Source organism: Strix uralensis, chromosome 25 (assembly GCF_047716275.1).
Source record: "Strix uralensis isolate ZFMK-TIS-50842 chromosome 25, bStrUra1, whole genome shotgun sequence".
Classification (NCBI taxonomy): Eukaryota; Metazoa; Chordata; class Aves; order Strigiformes; family Strigidae; genus Strix; species Strix uralensis.
Window position 1 is genome coordinate 533,800 of NC_133996.1, and position 21,555 is coordinate 555,354.

The window sequence follows — 21,555 nt, forward strand, 5'->3', positions numbered from 1 at the left end:
TCGTTAAGCTCTGCACTGAAGGCATAAATCTCTCTTGCTGCTTACAACTGCATGATGACCCAAGACTGAGCAGTTTTATACCTCCAATTACCATTCCTCTACAGTGTGGTTATTATTTTAGTCTTTGCCATGGTATTACCTAATTAAGAAAGACTTCTCTCTGAACAAGTGAAGATGGAATCAAGTTCTCTGCATATAGGATGGGCTCTTAACGATTGCAAGTTTCAGATTATTCATGGTGAGTTGGTTTCCTCCAAAAAATTTACTGATTTAGAAGTTCTGAATAGTCTTTGGGAAGTTCTACTGCCTGCACAGCTGCCTAAGCTTGTGAATGGGGCACTGGATGTCAGCTGTGAAAAGGCAGGCAATGTGAATATCAGAATGTCGCTTCTCTTCCCTTTCTTCGTGCTACCTTTACGTTGCTGGGAAGTGTGCATTTTCTAATGCTATCTTCAATTTGTTGTCCACCATGATCCCCACATCCTTTTCTTCAGAGCTAATACCCAACAGTCAGTCCTCAGCCAGTTTCAAGGCTTTGCCTTTGAATTTCATGAGGTTTTTGTCAGCCCATTCATAGAATCATGGAATAGCATAGGTTGGGTTGAAAGGGACGTTAAAGATCATCTAATTCCAACCCCCTGCCCCGGGCGGGGACACCTTCCACTAGCCCAGGTTGCCCAAAGCCCCGTCCAACCTGGCCTTGAACCCTTCCAGGGAGGGGGCAGCCACAGCTTCTCTGGGCAACCTGTGCCAGGGCCTCACCACCCTCACAGGGAAGAATTTCTTTCTCATATCTAATCTAAATCTCCCCTCTGTCAGTTTAAAACTCTTACCCCTCATCCTATCCCTACATTCCTGATCAAGATTCCCTCCCCCCTTTCCTGTAGCCCCTTTAAGTCCTGGGAGGCCACTCTAAGGTCTCCCCGGAGCCTTCTCTTCTCCAGCTGAACCCCCCCAACTCTCCCAGCCTGTCCTCACAGGGGGGTGCTCCAGCCCCTGAGCATCTCTGTGGCCTCCTCTGGCCCTGCTCAAGCAGGTCTGTGTCCTTCTGCTGTTGGTGCCCCCAGAGCTGGACCCAGCACTGCAGGGGGGTCTCACGAGAGCGGAGCAGAGGGGGAGAATCCCCGCCCTCGCCCTGCTGCCCACACTGCTCTGGGTGCAGCCCAGCACACGGGTGGCTTTCTGGGCTGCGGGCGGACGTTGACGGCTCACAGTCAGTTTTCCATCCACTAACACCTCCAAGTCCTTCTCCTCAGGGCTGCTCTCAATCCACTCGTCGCCCAGCCTGGATTTGTGCTGGGGATTGCCCCGACCCATGGGCAGGACCTTGCCCTTGGCCTTGTTGAACTGCAGGAGGTTTGCACAGGCCCATCTCTCCAGCCTGTCCAGCTCCCTCTGGATGGCACATCCCTTCCCTCCAGCGTGTGACTGCAGCGCACAGCCTGGTGTCGTTGGTGAACTTGCTGAGGGTGCACTTGATCCCACTGTCCATGTCACCAACAAAGCTGTTAAACAGCGCCGGTGCCAACACCAACCCCTGAGGGCACCACTCATCACTGCTCTCCACTTGGTCATGGAGCTGTTGACCACAACTCTTCAAGTGTGACCATCCAGCCCATTCCTCATCCACCCAGTGGTCCATCCACCAAATCCACGTCTCTCCAGTTTAGAGACAAGGATGTCAGATGCTTTGCACAAGTCCAGGTAGATGATGTCAGTTGCTCTTCCCTTGTCCCCCAACACTGTAACCCCATCATAGAAGGCCACCAAATTAGTCAGGCACAATTTGCCCTTAGTGAAGCCATGTTGGCTGTCACCAGTCACCTCCTTATTCTCCATGTGCCCTAGCATAGTTTCCAGGAGGATCTGCTCCATGAGGTTGCTGGGCACAGAGGCAAGACTGACTGGCCTGTAGTTCCCCAGGTCCTCCAACTTGTTCAGATTACACTGAGAGGAGAAGAGATTGGTGAGGCCTGAGAGCAGACCTGACCCATAAAGTCTGAGGCAAAGAGGAGTTTAGTGCTTTAGCCTTTTCCATATCCATTACCATAGGTTCAGCAGCAGGTCTGCAGTCTGCATTATCCCTCCTTTTTTGCTGCTGCTGTGCATGTAGAGAGCCCTTCTTGCCCTATTACATCCAGCATCTCAGTTTCAACTCTGGCTGTCTTCTGGTTTTCCTAATGCCATATCTGCATGCTTGGGCAATGCTTATTCATTCATCGCAGATGACTTATGGTGTAATAATAGATGCTCAAGCTGAAACTTGAAAGATGAAAGTTAAATGATAAAAGTGATTACCATCAGTTTTTTTGAACTGGCGTGCTAATTTTAATTTTTCAACCTTCAGCAGAGCCATCCTACACCTGTTTATCCAGAAGAGATCTTAAAAATCTGATTGTTCAGTGGAGCCTGCCCTGTGGCTCTGGAGAGCCTCTGCTCAGTCTTGAGGCAGTGCTTAGTAATGGCAAGTCCTCAGTTTTCCACTGAGACTTCTAATGAGGACGTGTACCAAGTTCTGTCCCTCTGGAGACGGGGTTTTTACTTAAGCCAGAAGCTGCAGCATCCTGTTCATCCCCAGGGTCTTGTCTTCAGAGGAAGAATCACTTACCCATGGATTGACTGTAAGGAAGTATCCTAGAAACCAAGTCATTTATATCATGCCTTTTCGTTTCCAGCTCTTCCTTTTTCATGATTAAAAAAACTAAAAAAGCACAGTAATATGTACCCATGCTGTTAAAGTAGTTCCTAGTGTGCAGGTGTGGTACAAGAATGCAAAGGTTAAGTCTTTGCATTAAGGGGTGAGCGTTGTCACTGGAATGTGACAAAAAAGTTTGCATTTGGGAAATGCCATTTGAAGCTTTCCTTATGCTTCTGCTATGCTCAGTAGCCTTGTTGAAGCTTTGTGGTACACATAGGAAAATAGTCTCATAATTGTGAAATACGTGTTCTACTTAGTGTAAAATCCAAATATTTTTGATTATCATGGGTACAAATTACGTTGTTACATAGGGACAGGGTTATATAATTGTTATCAAATGTGACTGGCAGCAGCTACTGTAGAGGATGACACAAGAATCTTAAGTACAGATCTGACTAAAGAGGAATAAATTTCAGCGTGTCATTCTGAAGGGGAGCAGTGTCGATCAGGGAAGGTGATACAGGTCTTTGGGACAGATTTTCAATTTTTACATGAATGAGCAGAAATGTAAGCATGCATCTACATCTTGAAATTGTAGGTTGGACAAGACTGGATATAGGGAAAGCTTGAAATACCCTCATATATAGTTAAAAAAATAATAATCTTTAGCTACGTGCTCTAGTCATCATATAATCTGTGTCTTCTCTAGTGCTGTTGTCTATAATATTCCAACCTTTGAGCTGATAGTATCTCAAAACTTTTATTATGTTTTAAAGCACATAACCTTGAGAAATAAATAGTGGATATAGTATAAAATATAGTAGTGTCAAAAATGAGATTATTCACTTCTGAGACCTAATAACCTTGAGTGATAGGAGAATTTCAGTAATAATCAACAAAAAAGGAGAACCTTGCACTGATTGCAGAGTAGGGGGTCGCTAATCTTTGGCAGCTGTGAGGTGGGGGAAGTATCTTCATTCTTCAGATCCTCTCAAAAAGGTAGATCCATCAGAAATAGGGAAATTCGTTTCATGATGCAGTAAGACTCCAGGGAGGTGCCACCTCCAGAACAGTGTGGGATTCTAAGAGATTTCCTGCAAGAACAGTGAAGAATCAGCATCTTAGTATAGGCAGTTGGAAAAGTTGGCTTGTTAAGCTTATGATGTGTACCCAGAGGTGAAGTATGACTATTAACTGTTCCAGTCGGGGAAAATGCCAGACAAGAAATTTCTACAGAGCTAAAAGATAACCGTTGGCACAAGAATAAGTGTCCAGCTGTAAAATGGAAGAGGAATCCTAATTAGAGCAATGAGATACTAATACAACTTCCTAGTCAACACAGGGTATGCTTTGAGTTAGGGGTGAGTAACAGCTGGAAAAGAGCCATCTGATAAGAGTTACAGGGATAGGTTTAGCACTGTTAACAGCATCTCTCAAGCTACTTTTGTTCTGGTTAGCAGTCATCCAGGAGCTTTCCTAGTCTTTCTGAAGTGTATGCTATTTTCTCCTCCTCCTGCTGATCTTTCCATTATACTCATCAGTGTTTTCTCTCTATCCTTTGATTAACATAGACTGGGTTTAACAGATGTTAATACCATGTGATGCTTGCTCTTCTCAGCACACGCAGCTGTCATCACCTAACAGGTATTTCCACAGTGGCAGCAGCACACACTATTTAAGTGAGTGTCTTCACTACAGTCAAATGTCACCATTCTGGAAGTGTCCTCCATCATCTTAGAAAAGCTGGATTCGTAGTTCTTAGTCATGCTGACCACTCCAAACGAGAAGTTGTTGCCTGTCCACTGAGCTATGCTAAGCCTTCTAAAGCCTTGTGATTGCATAGAGCCATCCTACCCTCAGAGTGGTCTTTTGTCCCATGGCAAGCTTCTGGAGCTTTGATGAACACACCTTCAATAAGGAAGTCCTCATGTGCCCGTAAATGGGCTGACTTTCCTCGTGCAAGAGATGTTGGTTGTCACTGTGATTTGCCAGCTCTTCTTGTGCTCTTTGGCCAGACATCCTGGCAAAGTGACTTTGTATTGTACAGACCTTGGGGTCTGACCATTTGAGAGAGCTAAGGGTATTAAATTTCTTCTTACAAGGGCTGTTCTCAGCAACTTTTTTGTTGTACTCTTGAAGTGGTGACTCTAGTTTAGGGTATGTGATACCTTTTTTTTTTTTTTGACCAGTGCTGTAAGAATTTATCTGCACCCTGCCTTTCTCATTCCTCTGATTTGGAGAATGGTAGCATTCCGAGTTTGTTACAAGGTGTTGTGAATTTAGACTGCAGTAGAGAAAGTCATCTTTGCTATGGTTTCTTTTAAAATTTTCTCTATGCTACTCGAGTGTCTTGTCTCTGAGACTTTGAAGTTTGGTGACCTATATTTTTTTTCTTTTTATTTATGAAGGGGTTATTAAGAAGAAAGTTTGTTCTTTTGGCTTGTAGGTTCCAAAAGAGAAAGATGAAATGGTGGAGCAAGAATTTAATCGTCTGCTGGAAGCCACATCCTATCTCAGTCATCAGCTGGATTTTAATGTTCTCAATAATAAGCCTGTCTCCCTAGGTCAGGCTCTGGAGGTTGTCATACAGTAAGTGACTTCTTCGTGGTAGACTTTCCTATTTTGTGGAGGATTTTCCAAAAGATACCTGAAACAATTGTGGTGCTCCTAGGGTAAGCATTGCCCACTTCATACAGCTGTTTGGTCTCTGTTGAGTTCTCATCTGTCGATGTGTTTCTTGTTTATTGAAGCAAAATATGCCAAAGATGGTTAAAGGAGCAAATATCTTTTCTTAAAAGCTTCATGAAAATCACTGCTACATAACTGATAGTGGATAATTGACTTAGTAAATTGGTGTACATACAGCCCACTTACGCTACTTGAAAGCTAACGGCATTTGTAATATGCCTTTTAATAATAGTAGCTAACTTCAGACTCATGTTTTAGCAAGTCAAATACCCCTTATTTACAGAAACTTGTATTAATTTTCTAATTGCCATTTGAGTGTTTACTAAAATATCCCATGACATGTGCTTTTATTGCATTACATTAATTAGGTTGCGATAATGAGTTTTCTCAGTAACACAAGGATTTTATGCTGAACTGACTCACTTCTCACCTTTTCCAGATTGCAGGAGAAGCATGTGAAGGATGAGCAGATTGAACACTGGAAAAAAATTGTGAAAACACAGGAGGAATTGAAAGATCTTCTTAACAAGGTCAGATGATGACTTTTAGAACAAGAAGATAGCATTGTGTTCCTCAGAGTGGCAAAATGTATAAAAACTTCCGTGGAAAAAGATCAGGAAGTTGCCCGTTAATGCTGTTCTTCAACGTATCTGTTAATTTAAGACCTGCCTAGAAGCACTGTTATGACAAAGGAGTCTCCGTTTTTGAGGAGGAACACAGAAGCGATTAGGCAGAAGACTGTAAAACATAAATATGAGAAAAGAGACGGAGAGGACAGACATGATACACAATGTTGTGTCATAGCTTCCTTTAGAGATGTTGATAATGTCTGAGGCTTTTTGGGGGGTATTTTAAAATGTTTACTTTCTTTACCACAAATCTGATTTGTAGTGTAGAAACAGTGTTTTAGGCCAACTTACAGTGGTTTTGGTTGTGGTAGATGACATCTTTACTTGTCCATGGAAGTTTCTCAAATTAAAAATGTCTAAGTACAGCTCTGGTATCCTAAGTTATTTGCAACATATTTTGTGAGAAATCAATCATATTGGGTTTAAGCCATGTTGTTTTGGGGTTGGTGGTATTTATTGTGGTTTCTTGAAGGTAGAATTGCATATAAGTAACATCTGCCAAAACCAGGAAATCTCTTTGGTATAATGGCATAGTTCGAGTGCATGAAATCTACCTTCCCTCATATTTTTTTTTCCCCTTCTTTTTTCCCTTTTCCTGCTCCACCTGAAAAAGATGGTCAATTTAAAAGAAAAGATTAAAGAACTTCATCAACAGTATAAGGAAGCATCAGAAGTGAAGCCACCTCGGGATATTACAGCAGAGTTCCTTGTGAAAAGCAAACACAGAGATCTGACTGCACTTTGCAAGGTAAAGAATGACATACATGCAGCACTTCAGTCAGTGGTTTCTAAGGACTTCAGCAGCCAAATAAAATTAGCCAATATGAATGCTTCCACATCTCTCACTCTGATTCAACACTCTCAAGAGAACATGACTGATGGTCACTCTGGGTTGTAATATTGGTAACAGGGCTGCATTAAGCACCTTTATGTACCCATCTTTCATGGGTCGTGATGGAGAGTATTAACATGTTGAATGCTCAGTAACAGTGTGCTGGCTCATGTCAGACACCAGTTATGGTTTTGAAGGCTAAATTTTAGGTGAGACTTGGTCTTTACTACTGCCAGGTCTCACTACAGTCTGGAAATAAAATCTGCATTTGAAGAGAGATGCTCTTTCTCTAAGATGAAAAAGGCAGTTTCCTAAATAAAAGACTTCTTTTTATCCAAAGATTATAATTTACAGAGCTCTATCTTGACAAGCTGAGTTCGTTTCCCCCTCTGTATATATCTTGATGAGGAAACATGCCTTAAAAAGGAAACCTTAAAAATTGTTCTTTCTATGACAGCAAAAGACACCTTGCTAAGCCATGTCAGATAGAGCCAAGGGTCATTTTTCAGCTACTTCTTCAACAGAAGATGCATACCTTTATTTGGAAGCTCAGTGTGTTTGTGTATACATAAGTAGTAGCTCTTCTATTTTGTCACCCATGAACAGCTTTCTGCTCTTGTTGCCGTTATTGGACACTCCAAATTATTCTGCCTTAAAGGAAAATGATTGTTGCCTTCATACCTAATTCTACTAATGTTTTTTAAAATAAGAAAAAAAAACCCAAAACCCTCTGAAAGAAGCTTGAATTAGATCATGTCTTTGCCTTTTGCATGACTGCTTCTGCTTTGGAAATCTCTTGTGTTCACTATTAACTATAATCTTTTAAAAGAGAAAGAAGAATTGAAATAACATTTTGTGCAGTATGAAAAAGCTGTCAGTACCATAGGAACCTTTAAAATACCAGGACTGTAATGGACCTTCATGTTCTTCAGATCTGAGTGTTTAAATTCCTGAAATATTAGCATACTAATCTTTTCTGCAGTGTGGCATACGCTGCTGTATATTCGCAGAAGGGCAAAATATGCTGGATTGAATGTTGAAAAACTAAAGAACTTGATTTAGATTCCACTAAAACCATGAATATTCCACTGATTTCTCTTAAGATTAGGTTTAGTCTGGTGCTACATGATGCCCTTAAGTCCTTTTACATGTAAACTGATTTTAATGTTAGCTTTAATCTTATTAGGAGTATGATGAATTGGCAGAGACACAAGGAAAGCTGGAAGAGAAGTTACAAGAACTTGAAGCCAATCCACCAAGGTAAAGATACAGACTATAAAAATGAATACTCAGGGAAGCAGTGTTTTGGGTTTTTTTACTGCTGCTTTTCACTGAGTTTTGAAAATGCTATGGTATGCTTTCTTTTAATTATGGCAGCTCAAGGCATTAGGAAGGTACAAACATGAACTTTGAGCTCCCTCAGCTTTAGAAGTTACCTTCCTAGGTTTTAGAGGACAAAATATGGTTCTTAGCTAAGGTGCATTTTGGTAGAAATCCTTACTGTAACCAGTGCCTGATCTCAGGAAGCCTTTGAGATTTGAAATCCCCATGAATAACGATAGCATACCAATGCTGCTTGTTTTGGCAGAATATTATTATTTTGTGCTCTGTGTGATTATGCTAGGCTCTTGGTTGTCATCTTATGCATGTTACTTAAGCCATTGTTTATGTAACTTTTTTCTATTTCTAAAGTTAAGTTTCTAGCTTCACTTAGAATATTTTACATCAACTCTACTTTGACAATGTGAATTTGCTGGGTTTTGATATTCAGCTTTCATGAAGGAGGTTCGAATGTTTGGAACAGAGTTTGCTTGTGTTCTTTTTTAAAGTTTTTTATTTCTCCACTATGGAGCAATGCATTTGCAACATCCTACTCTAGCAAACTAAATGTGTTTGTATTATGTTTGGTTTTTTTTCTAGTGATGTTTATCTGTCATCAAGAGACAGGCAAATACTCGACTGGCATTTTGCAAACCTAGAATTTGCTAATGCTACACCCCTGTCTACACTTTCACTGAAGCACTGGGACCAGGTAGCTAATTAATGTGTTCATTCAGCAAACTGAAGCTATATTTATTTCATTATTGTGGAAGCTTCTCTATGTTAACAGTTTCTAAACACTTAAGTGCTATCTGCTCTTAGCAGATACTGAGCTCTTACATGATTAGTATTTGCTGATGAAATTCCAGACAGCTTTTTGTTAGTGACAAAACAATCTCTAATGATACTGTCTACTGAAAGTTTCTATACTTATTACTTGACTAATAAACAGAAAGGATTTGAAATTCGAGTCACTCTTTGAAAAAAAGATTTTGAACATTTTTTTCCGTTGTGTAGAGTTGCTGTTTATTTTCTGTTGAATTATACGATTTCACTATAATTCATGCTTTTTATGCATCTTCATTTTAGGATGATGACTTTGAATTCACAGGCAGTCACTTGACTGTGAGGAATGGATATTCCTGTGTGCCTGTAGCCTTGGCGGAAGGGTTGGATATTAAATTGAACACAGCAGTTCGACAGGTTCGCTATACAGCATCAGGTAAATGAAGCCACCTGCTCTGGAAAACTGCACTGCGGGAGTATGGTCATAGAGATTAGCTTTCAGTGCTTCTGGAAGCAGCTGTGAAGATTGATCTCGTAAAAACCCTCCCATTATATATTTTGGGTTAGATAAACAGCCACATTTCTTACTGTGATTAATGGTGTAGGAAGCTGTTAGAAATTTATTAATCTTTTAACGGTTTTTGCTTATTGCTGTGACTGCTTTGACACTATCCTTTGTAGTTGTATTTACTGATTCACAAGTTCACATTCATTCTCCCATTTCTTCACTTCATTGTTTGAAGTGTTTGGAGTAAGAGGGCTTGCACTGCTGAAGAATTGGTGCCCAGGATCTGGTATTAGAAGTATAAATGAATGTAATATAGACTCACAGGGAAGGAATATCTTTTATTGTTCTTCAAAACGTTGGGCTTGAGAAACTGTCAGCTGGGGGAGCAACTCAATGAGAGGCTCAATCTCTACTTGCTATTTAGTTATGCATATATTTAAATGTAATTTAGTGGCCTAAATGAACCTTTAGGCTTATCCCAGTATGGCCTTTTTCAGATGCTGTGTAAAGTACACTTTCTGGAAGCATTCACTTGCATCCAAGTTAAGTAGTTGCTAGTGTAAAGCTGTCTCCGTAAACGAAATGTTTTCTAATGTGGATATGTTTTTATGGTAGTTTCTTTAGTTTCTATTCCGATGCTCTTGCCTCCTGGCCTATTAGATGATTGATTTTTTTTTTTTGCCTTTCTAGGCTGTGAAGTGATAGCTGTAAATACCCGCTCTACTAGTCAGACTTTCATTTACAAATGTGATGCTGTGCTGTGTACTCTCCCCTTGGGAGTGTTGAAGCAGCAGCCTCCAGCGGTGCAGTTTGTGCCGCCTCTTCCTGAGTGGAAAACTTCTGCAGTGCAGCGTATGGGATTTGGCAACCTTAACAAGGTGACTTGGGCACGGGGGGACCTGCAGCAGACCAGGGTTTGCAGGAGGTAGAATCTGAAATGTGTATGGAACAGGTATGGTGGGTGAGAGGAAGAACTTTTTGCACTGCTGTTTTGCTAGATTTCAGTGCTGAAAATTATCAGAAAAGAACTGTAAGGACCTCTTCTCTATTTCCTCCACAATTTTTAATTAGTTAACTTTCAGAAGTAGGTTGACTCAGTGTGTCTGCTGTAGCTCATTAACCAGCAAATCTGTAGACTGAGAGAGCATGCTAACCTATGGAAGGCAGCATGGCGATACACCTTTGTGTTCTGTGTATGCAGTATATATTCACCAGATTTTCCTTTCCGGTGATAAACATTAATGAGTGTAGTTGTCTTTATTTTTTCTGTGCACTGTTCCTAACCTTTGAGTCTTTTTGTTTTAGGTTGTGTTGTGTTTTGATCGTGTCTTCTGGGATCCAAGTGTCAATTTGTTTGGTCATGTTGGTAGCACTACTGCAAGCAGAGGAGAACTTTTCCTGTTTTGGAACCTGTACAAAGGTAGCTGTGGTGCATGTCTACTTTTGCCAGTGTCTTTATTTGTATAGTTTCAGATCTAGAAAAGAGCACTTTTTAAGATGCTGTTAGTTAGTTAAGATGCTGTTAGATGGATATGGTAAGAAGATAGTATTTGTAGGAAGACAAATGGAAGCAGAGAGTACCACTGACTTGCAAACAGTTCTGTAGTAAATCAGGGCAGAACATGGGTGAGTATGGGTTTACTAATGCTGAATCCCAGGCTATGTCTGTTAAATTGCATTGCTGCCAATCTGCTGTAACACTTGCATTTTTATAGGCTACTTTATTGTCTTGCACCTTGGTGAAGTTGTCCTGTAATTTAGTGTTACTGTGGTTGCTTCTCTTAAGCACCTCTTTAGTTGCCACTGGTATTCTGAAAAACTGAACTTTTTTGGTTTTTATTGTGCTGTATTAAGAAAAAAAAAAAAAACAAAACCTGGTCTAACATGTTCATAGTATTTCAGAAATACAGAAAATAATGTGTTCTGTTTGCAAAAGAGCAGTGTTGTCTTAATCTACTTTATCGTAATGTATTGAGTTCTCCAAGGAAAGGGTGATTTATCTCTGCAGCATTTCTGAATTAAAAGCGTTTCTTAGTTCATAAGTCTCTTTGAAATCATGCAGATGGGACTGGCATCCAATTTAGTCTTAGTTTTGAAAACCTCAGCTTCCTGGTGCTTTTGAACTGCCAGTTTGAAGGCAGACCTCTTTCATTGGGCTGTTTAATCTGGAATTATTTGATAACTGTAGATGAGCCCCTTTCATCTGTCATCTTAAATCCTTTCTGGTACAGGTGACTTTGCTGCCCAGGATTTCAAACTTAAGTGTCTAGGAACTAACCAAGATAAATTACATTTTTTTTCAGATGTAAGGGGTGCTGTTGACTTGTGTATTCTCTTATGGGGCTGAGTTGCAGAACTCTATGCTTGCAGGTTATTCTGCTTTGATTTCGCAGGGGGGTGCAGTGCAGCCTTTACAGAGTACTGAACACTCAGGTTCCAGGGGAGCAGCCTGGACTCTTCATGATAGCTCCATCCCCCCTTGCTGAGCATTGCTGTTCCAGCCTGATGAGCTGCAGGCCCGTCCGTATAGTTGCCGTATATATGCAGTGTGCCCTGCAGGAAGGGCAAGATGTGGTGTCTCTGATTTGTTGAATGAACGACTTTGTTTCCTATTTTGAGCATCAAAGCGTCTATGGCTGTAGACTGTGGGTCTCAGACTGACAGGTAACTTTAGAATTCCTCTTTAGAAAATGCTTAAGTAGGCAAAAGGTATTGCTCTGCCTGTTTCTACAGCTGGACTTTGCCATTAGTAGTTTTATCTGCAGCTGGTGTTTGCCACAAGAGGTTGTCAGAAGATACTTTTAGTAATCATACAGGTTTTGTTCATTGCTGTTTATCATACTAAAACCAAAGGTGTATATACAGTGAGCACTACTCAATGAGTTATTCTTCTTGCAGGTGACTGTTTAAAGTACCAGTGGGTTTTCTTCCACTCTATCATGGACAGACTAGGTTTTTCTTTTAACTGGAGAAAATTGCTGCGCAAAGAAGGTGCCTTCCTAGGGCATTTAATTGTTAAAATGTTTGATAAGACTTGACAGGAGAAATACAAGTAATGAGCCTCGGATAACAAGGCTGTTCATATATCTGCTTTTGTGGCTTTAAGGTGGCTCTGTTACAGACTTAACAAGTAGTGTTGGGGTTTTGATTTAGGTGGAAAGACCGTCTGACATACAAAGGTTTTGCTGCTAGATGCAAAACCTTTCTCATGAAAATAGGCAGAGCAAATAGAAATAAAATAGCAAAGCTGTAAAAGCCTATGCTAAAGCACAAGTCAGATGGCTGAAGTAAAAAAATCAGTTACTGTGGTTGTGGATAGTTAGATGGCAGTTAATGAGATTACACTGTGAAATATTAGACTGGGCTGAACTTGTGAAGCTGTTGTTCTGTCATATTCTGTATTTCTGTAGCCATAGCATTTTGGTCAGAGACTATTTAAACTGAACAGATTGAAGAGCAATTATTAATCCAGAAACAAAAAAACCTGGAAGTATCACAGCACATGCTGTATGACCTCTGTGGAAGTTCTTTAAAGGTCTTGTGTTGCAGAGGCCAGCTGGTCTCTGACGAGTGTTTAAAGGTAAGTGGGTGAATGGAGTGAAACTCAGATGAAAAGGCAGCACGTGTTTGTACTGCTGTTGGGTGACTGCTTGGAGCTCTGACAGGAGTCCCCCCAGTGGTTTAAGTCTAGTTCAGGTTATGATGGCTGAGAAGACCTGTACCCTCCAGAATGCCGTGTGTGTCCCAGAGCAGCTGGCCTGTGCTGTTGGGGCCTCTTGCTCTGCCATGCTGCTGGATTATTGTTGGAGCCGTGTACACTCACTTTAAGATGGAGATACTCCAGCAGCACAGGGCAGAGGAATTCCTGGAAGAAACACTCAGGGTTTTCAGGAAGTCCTGTGACACTTAGTCTCTGTTTTCTTGCCTGGCTCTTTTGTTTTTCCTAGAGACATGTGATGAAAAAGATGAGGCCTTTTCTCTGTCATAGTTTTGTGGTTACTCACCGATCTCTGGCTAAACCCTGTTCCCTGCTTGCTGTTTGGTATTAAGGCTCCATAAACATCACTGCCTCAAGGAGAGAACTTTTTGTGGGGCAGTGACACGTGCTCATCATGCAAGAAGCTTTTCTGAGCAGCACTTTGGTATTTGTGTAGCAAAATAGTCACTGTTCTGCTCCAGTCTTCTGGCTTACTGTTACAGCTCTGAATTAATTCAGGTAACTCAATAGCAACACTTTCAAGTCTGGATAAATGCTTACAAAACAGGGTCTCTTGCCTGGAAAGGCAGGATTTTCAGAAAAATATTTTGGGATTGTCTGAATACAGGTTTTCATGACCAAATTTATGGAAGCTGAATTTCAAATATGTAGTTTTTCCATCAAGAAAAAAATACGTTGACTGAATAATTGCTGAAAAGTTCGTTAATCTCAGTTGTCAAGGATGGCAAACTAGGGAAAACTTTGCTGCTGAAATAACCAAAAAATATTTCCCAGTGCCTATGGATGATAGGAAACCAGTTTTTTGTACTTCCTTCAATTGTTTGAAAGACTAGGCTACTCTTTCAGAAAATGGAGTTTAACTAGAGGAGCAATCCTGTATCTTTTTTCTCTAATAAGCTGCTTCTAGTCCCAGAGGTCCTGCATGCTGAAGTGTCTTAATCGTATCTTGAGTAGTGTAATTATCTTTGTAATAATAACAGCCTTACTGGTCTAACTTCTTCAGAATTTTAAAAACTTTTGTTTTTAACTGGAATATATTACTGAGTCTTCCAGCCAGTGTATTGCAACTGAACTTCAGCCAGTTTTATTTAAAGAGCAGTAACTTGATGGGAATGTGTACCAGGAGATCTCCATATATATCAGGACATAAGGAATTCAGTAATCATTTTGGAAACCTGTACGAAAGTTAAAGCCAAATTTTTAACAAGGACTTCATTTCCCATTTCAATATGCTTGACATCTGTTTCTAGCTGTAGTATTTTCTTTGCTAAATTTAGGAGTTCATAAATATCTCCAGGAGGAGAAAGATCAACACAGAGATTTTTTACTAAGTAACTGCCTGGGTCTGAGTCACTTCTTGTAAATGCATGTTTCTTGCCATTGGGTTATTTTGGTAGCTCTTCAATACTTACCTAAGATTTTCCTTGAATTTGTGACTACCAAAAATGTATGTCTTACTATAGGTGGTCAGAGGTAAAATGACCTCATCTATCTGTTTGTATATCCTACAATCACATTAACTTTTCACCACAGCATCACATGGGCAGCTGAGTTATTTGATATTTGTCCATTTGAATTCTTCTCAGAATTGCTGCTTTTCTGGATATTGTTCTACTGTTCCTAGTTTCCATCTCCTCCACTGAGATTGTTCAATGTGAATGTGCATGAAGAGATCTAGATACTTAATATGAGAGAAATACTTATACAGGCAACTTAACTGCTATGCTGATGTTAATCATACCTAAATTAGATTGTTTGGAAGGTACCGAGTTCCCTTAAATGTAACGCAGATGATTGTTAAGTCTCAGTGGAACCTCCTATGTCAAACAAGTGATGTCTTCACTAAGGAAAACTTTTTCCTCTTCTGCATGTTGTACTTCCTAATGTGCGTATTTAATTTTTAATACCTCAGGTCTCCTGATAATTTTAAATAGTACTATATTAATTAATTTTCCTTTTGGTAATTTGACAAGATCTTGGAAGATTTCGGACCACTTCTGTTGGGTTTGTTTAGTTTTTAATCTCATGATTTAGCTGCCTATTCAAGTCCAACTTGTCTGATTAAAAAGTTTGATTTCAGTAATTCAGTTGTTTTTTCTCTCTCCTTCCCCACCCCCCCAGCACCAATTTTGTTGGCTTTGGTAGCAGGAGAAGCAGCCGGGATCATGGAAAATATCAGTGATGATGTCATTGTTGGACGGTGCCTTGCTATCCTCAAAGGCATATTTGGTAGCAGCGCGGTGCCCCAGGTTAGTGCAGACGGCATTTTTGGGTAACTTCTCTGCTTTTCAGAAGGCACTGCAATTCTCAGTAGCTTGGCTGCGGTATTGAGCTGTTTGGTATATGCACCACCTTTTGTTCAGGGTGTTTGGGGAGGAGAGGTTCTTTGTGGGTTTGGGTTTTTTGGGGTGGGCTAGGGTGGGGTTTTGGGGGGTTTTCTGGGGGTTGGGGTTTGTGGGGTTTTTTGAGAAGGTTGTTTTAGACTGAATAAAACTCCGACTTTTCCAGAGTATCAAATACTTCAGTTAATTTTCTACCTTTTACATTTCTGGGGTAAATAAATAGCTCTCCTCCAGTGGGATTTCTTTGTAGTAAAGTAATAGAAAAAATACATGGTAACTTTAATATACCAGTCTTCTCTGAACATTTGGCCAGGTGTAAATTGCTGACTTGTTTGCTATTTCATGTGAGGAACAGATTCACCTAATTGTCTTTACTGCAGAATAGTTGTAGAGCTCTTTTTGAACACGGCTTTCTCATCCCCAGTACCCTACAGCTTTGTGTAATGAACAAATCCTCAGAGCTGACTGCAAGCATGGATTTTTAGTTAATGAGTAGATGTCATGTTTTGGAAATGGTCGATTAGTTTGATTTTACGTCTCATACTGGAGAATGCAAGAGAAGGAGACCCCAGGCTTGCCTTTCTCATAAATCCACAGCTCCTTCACTGAACTCTCAGAAGACAATTTCACTTCCTAATGAGAGCTCTCTCTGAGAGGAGCTCTGAGACTCTTCTGTCTACAGGTGCTGTAGAAATCACGTAGTGTGTAGAAATCAGCCTAGAGTGAACCAAGAGCGAAGTGTTGTACTGCAGCTGTCTCTAGTAGGGTTTTGAGGTGAGAAAAACACACACTAGCAAATTGCAGAATCTTGAGAAATATGGATTCTACTGTAGATAAACATCAAATTGAGAGAACTTATTTGAACTTTTAAAATATTTCAGTGCATTAACTAATAATCCCCTGTTATGGAATGACTCCATATCTGGTCAGTCTTTCAAAAGAGAAAGCAGTTCTCAGTTGTGAAGGCAAGATGTCTGAGTGAGTCTCTCTTAATGTACTCACAGTTCACCTGCTTATGTACTATGAGCACTTGATAGTGGAGAGATTTGCTGGGGCTGTCTTCTGGACAGCCGTTATCGGTCTGGATAAACTCCACTCTCATCCCTTGTGCTGGGTGAACAGCTATAGACCAAGTGGGGCTTGCTGTGCAAGTGCCGTTCCCTGGATCTGTCCAGAACAGGGAAGTAGGAAAGTTAAACAAAAGTAACACTTATGTGAGCCATCCTCCTTGTTCCTGTGCTGCTTCTTGTTCCTGTCATATTTTCTTTTTCCAGTTTGGTTTTTCATTTCCTGATGATAGATATAACCACTTTTTCCCCTGCTGTTCTTCAACACATGGAAACTTTCAGCCTTGCTGTACAGCTAACCTCTGCCAGCGTCGTGCCCTCTGTAGAGCAGGATCCCAGTTTTGTACCACTTCCAGTGTAGTACATGTTTTGTGCTCTAACCATGCTTCTCCCTGTTCAAAGGGAATCCTAATTACAGTATTTCCTTGTCAGGGTGAAAACAGATGTTGACTCCTGCCCATACGTGGGTGTGTGGGCACATGAACACCACGGTTGCAGTTTGTACTGGTGCAGTTTCAGTACTGGGGAACTGGTACTTTTGTATCATGCTCCTCAGTTGTGTCTGGGTTAGCCAGACCTTCAAAACTGTCTCAGTGAAGTTAAATTTCTGTCGGGCTTTATTCCCTGTTAGACTGCAATGGTTACAATTAAAAAGTCTATGAAATGCCTCAAAGTTTTCTTTCTCAGACATACATGTGAAAACATAGAGTGCCATCGCAGTGGTCTCCATCCCACAAGGATGAAATGTGAGGTTACTTTTTTCTCAAGAAGCAGTCAGTGTATGAGGGCTGGCTCATTGCCCAGTTTTTTACCTTTTGGATAAAAAAGTGCTGAAAATTGTGGTGAAGAATTTTCTTAGTTAAGTCATCAGACCATGTAGGGAAATGTGATCTCCAGCCCCCAGTGGTGTCTTACACCTTGGAACATAGCCCCAGTCCTCCTGCCTCAGCAGAAGGCATCAGATATAGCCCAGCTGAAGCCAGCCTCAGAGACATCAGCTCAGATCTGTGGGTGTTGGGGTCCAGGAGACTTCCCGTGCCATGATGGGGTACAGTGCCTGCTGGACTGGTTTCTGGATAACGCCCTTGCTGGACAGAGCCTCTTTCCCTTCCTTTGTGGGAAGGTCTGTTCAATTAGAACCAATTCCATGAAATATCTTCCTGCCCAAGGAGAGGAGATGAGGTTTCTATCTTGATGTTTGCATTTTTACAGGGTATGATTCCTGTTAAAACTCAGTTACCCATTTGGACAGAGTCGGGGCTGCTTTAAGATTCACACCCATCACTTTTCACTGGCATGTCTGCAAGGTTATGAAGATGTCCCATTTTCTATTGACTGCTGTTATCCCTTAGAGGGATAGTAGTTTGAGCCCTGGTGATGCTCTTACTGTCACATCTTTCAGTGGAATATCTTTCATCATGACTGTTACCTTGGCAAACCAGATGGATTGGAGAAATACAGAGGTGTTTGTGCAGGTGCCCTTCATGTGGTCCTTTTCCCAGATGAGTTGCAGACCTTATATAAGCCTACATCATAGTCAAATCAGAAGAGATCTTCAGATGAGCTGTTGCTGAAAGTAAAGGAGTACAAAGTGTGTGTTGTCATTATGTTGATAATCAGAGAAGAAACAGAGCAAACAGTACATGGTGTGCAGGTCCAGCTGACCACAAAGCCGGAGTTCCAGTGCAGGAGTGATGTGCAGTAGGCTCTGGTGATGGAAGGAATTAAGGTATTGCCAGCAAAGACAAGTTACCTACTTAGTATGTGTTATCATGGAATATGAACTTGGAGTTCCACCGTTAACGTTAGCCTGAAGACTTTGTGTCTTTTATTCTTGCAATTTGCATCTTTTATATTTTGCACTAACTGTAGAACTTGCACTCTGTCAACAACTGAAGCTTCTGTCTTGTCTCAGCCTAAAGAGACTGTGGTGTCCCGCTGGCGTGCTGACCCGTGGGCCCGGGGATCATACTCCTATGTAGCCGCTGGATCTTCTGGAAATGACTATGACTTGATGGCTCAGCCGATTACTCCAGGGCCAGCCATTCCAGGTGCTCCTCAGGTGAGAGATGTCTTGATTCTTTTTAGAAAAAATGCCAACCAGGATGACTTTTCTAAGTAATTGCATACATATTCAAATGCAAGTTTAGATAACTTGCATCTTCTGATGAATGATTGAAACCTGTAAAATAATTCTGTTTTCCATCCATGAATTCTGCATTCCCAGGTTTGGTGTCATTTGTTTACTACAAAAAGAGCTCTTTTTATGCAGAAAGTCAATTTGGTAATGTCTGAACAGAGTATTGTAATATTTTACATTTATTGTGTAATATTTCCTCATATTACAAACATGAAACTCTCCTGTCAAATGAAATGTGTATATAAAGATTTTCTTGGTAATTTTTAGGACGGATTACAATATTTTTAATGTGGACTATTTTGTATGCACCACCCTGGTGTTAATGGTGTGATTAGAGGACTTTGTAACATTCTTCTTAAAACATCTGTTTGCTGCAGAATCTGAAAGAAGGTGAACCACCCTTACCAGTGTTCTCTGTTCCCTCAGCCTATTCCTCGCCTGTTTTTTGCGGGAGAACACACAATTCGCAACTACCCTGCAACTGTTCATGGTGCTCTGCTGAGTGGACTGAGAGAAGCAGGTCGCATTGCAGACCAGTTTCTTGGGGCCATGTACACTTTGCCTCGGCAGCCTACGCCTGGGGTCCCCCCACAACAAGCTGCCAGCATGTAAGAAAAGGAGTGACATCAGGAGTGACGAGACCACGGTGCTGCTGTTGTGGACTCTTTGGGATGAAGATACTCACGTAGTCTGGAACAGCATCTGCTGAAAGGACTCAGCCATGAGTTACTGTATAATATTTCCATTAGAATGGCCTTACAAAAACTTACCTAACCTTGGGCTTGGCATCCTTTTACAAGATCTCTTACAGCTACTTGAACTGTCAGTGTACACAGAACCTTTACTGCCAAGCTGGTCAGGGACCTTTTTGACTCCGCAGATACTTTTTGAAAGTCAAGCTTATAGCTGGAGGTTTTTTAGTTGTTTTTTTTCCTACCTATATGTGTATTTACAGTTTGGTAATTGCACAAGGCCCTCTAGAAGCTGGTTGCTACGAATAGTAGCTTAGTGTAGAATTTGTGTAAACTTCCTTGGGTTTTTTTAATTTTTATTGTATTGAAGAATATATTTTTCGACCAATTCTATCAGGCATTTGGGAATTTGGTGCAACTGTTTCCCTACCAGTAACAGCAAATCACACCCTTCCAAAATGGTCCATTGGCTGCCACACCATATGCATCCTGTTTTAGAAAGAAAGCTGATATTACCAAGAGTGTGCTAAGAATACTGTTTTATTAAATACTTTCAACAAAAGAAATCATCACAATCGGATATTTTAAAGTTAAAAACTAGAAATATTATTCGTATTCATTTATATAGAAACAGAGTTGCCTAGATGGTAAGTTAGCTGACAGACCTAATCTTGACTTCTGCGTGCCGCATTAGGCATTCTGTGTACCTGTTGATTTAATTTCTGCTGGGTTGATGAGGTGATGTTGCAGCTGCTGCTGTTGTGCTCTGAGAATGGCTTTGGTTTGGCTGCTTTTCCAAATATTTTCCTTACTAATCCCGTGCATAGAGCCTTCCTTTCATTGCACAGAGCAGTCTTACTTAAACATTTAGGTCCTTTTTCCCTTTCCTCCTTTCCCCATTTAGCATTAGACTTTTCTTATTTCTTCCAAGTTTTCTCACCCTCCTCTTTCTACAGTTTATTTCTGTCTTATCAAACCATGGTCTCTGTTCACACTGTTTTTTCTACTTTTCAGTTTCTCTGATCTCACTCTCTCTGAGCCCACATCTGTACATGTGCAGTCTGTCCCAACTTCCCTCTGTCCTGCACCTTCTGCTCTGCTGGAGGATCAGTACCTCCTCTGGCTCCATGCTCATCCCTCTACAATTGCATTGCCCACACTTCTTCCTGAAGAAAACACACACAACTGCAGCCCCTGGTTGTTTATAGCTGTATTGTCTTTGGCCAGAGACTCTCCATCTTCTAACATCGTTGCTTCTGCAGTTTTCTTGTGTCTCTGGAGCTCATTGCTCCTCCTGACTCTGTTGTCTTCTGGTGCCTTTCTCTGTAGATGTTGAAGGCTGTGAGGGGGTATCTCCACGGGCAGTTCTGACAAGCTGTGAGAAAGAGGAGGGCTCTGATGTGGCAGGGGTAACAGTCTGTGAGGGGGCACAGACTTTGTGTCAAGGACTAAGCCCGTTTGAAGCGGCTGGAGTTGGTGCCATGGGGGGGGACCCTCTATCCCAAAACTGTCTAAATTAGCACTACCTTCCCCATATCTCTAACTGCAAATGTTGTTGCTACTTGAGCCATTCGTTGGAAGGGGTAATCCTCAGCAACACTGCTCATCCTCGCTTTCCCTTCTAGGGAACAAGACAGACTACTTTGTGATGGTTGGTCAGAAAACTGCCAGTGAAGTGGGGCAGGAATTGGAAGTCCAGCAGGGCATGGAGGAGGGGTGTCCAGAGGGTGGCTGAGAGTAAATAGTGAGTAATCAGAGACTCAAGACTCCCTGCCTCATGTTCAGGTAAAAACCTATCGGCACTGCTACCCAGAGAAGTCCCGTTCCAGGATGAGAGGTGTGACAGGCCCTTAAAGTCCAACCACTGATCCAGTCTCTTGGCTAGTCTGGCTGAAGATGGGAAAAGGGTCTGGGAATTGGGGTGCTATGTTCTGCGACCAGGCTTCCAGCCCCTATGGATCTCTGTATTTGGGGTGTGGGTTGCTATGGGGATGGTGCTGTCTCTTGCCATGAGGACTGTCATTGCTCTAGTGAAGTGTCAAAAACTCAGACATTTCTGGCCCACTGGAAAATAAAATAGTCCTCAACCTAACATAGCCAAATGGTGTCTTTTCCAGACAAATAACCAGTCACTTCTGCATCAGCCTGTTAATGTTATCTTCAGCTGCTTTGTTCTGCTTTATGTTTATTCTGAC

At 41.3% G+C, this 21,555-nt stretch overlaps 1 protein-coding gene across 3 annotated transcripts in view; it reads left to right on the forward strand.

The window, feature by feature from the left end:
* Window positions 1–21,452, forward strand: part of KDM1A (lysine demethylase 1A) — a 49,896-nt gene extending 28,444 nt beyond the window's left edge. For all 3 annotated transcript variants that reach the window (XM_074894688.1, XM_074894686.1, XM_074894687.1), the window contains 11 exons: window positions 5,085–5,227; window positions 5,766–5,856; window positions 6,569–6,703; window positions 7,974–8,047; window positions 8,708–8,819; window positions 9,197–9,329; window positions 10,092–10,279; window positions 10,707–10,821; window positions 15,241–15,368; window positions 18,444–18,590; window positions 19,095–21,452. In XM_074894688.1, the coding sequence (XP_074750789.1) occupies window positions 5,085–5,227; window positions 5,766–5,856; window positions 6,569–6,703; window positions 7,974–8,047; window positions 8,708–8,819; window positions 9,197–9,329; window positions 10,092–10,279; window positions 10,707–10,821; window positions 15,241–15,368; window positions 18,444–18,590; window positions 19,095–19,280 (1,452 nt within the window). In that variant the 3' untranslated portion in view covers window positions 19,281–21,452. The remainder of the gene's footprint in view (window positions 1–5,084; window positions 5,228–5,765; window positions 5,857–6,568; window positions 6,704–7,973; window positions 8,048–8,707; window positions 8,820–9,196; window positions 9,330–10,091; window positions 10,280–10,706; window positions 10,822–15,240; window positions 15,369–18,443; window positions 18,591–19,094) is intronic.
* Window positions 21,453–21,555: the final 103 nt, after the last annotated feature.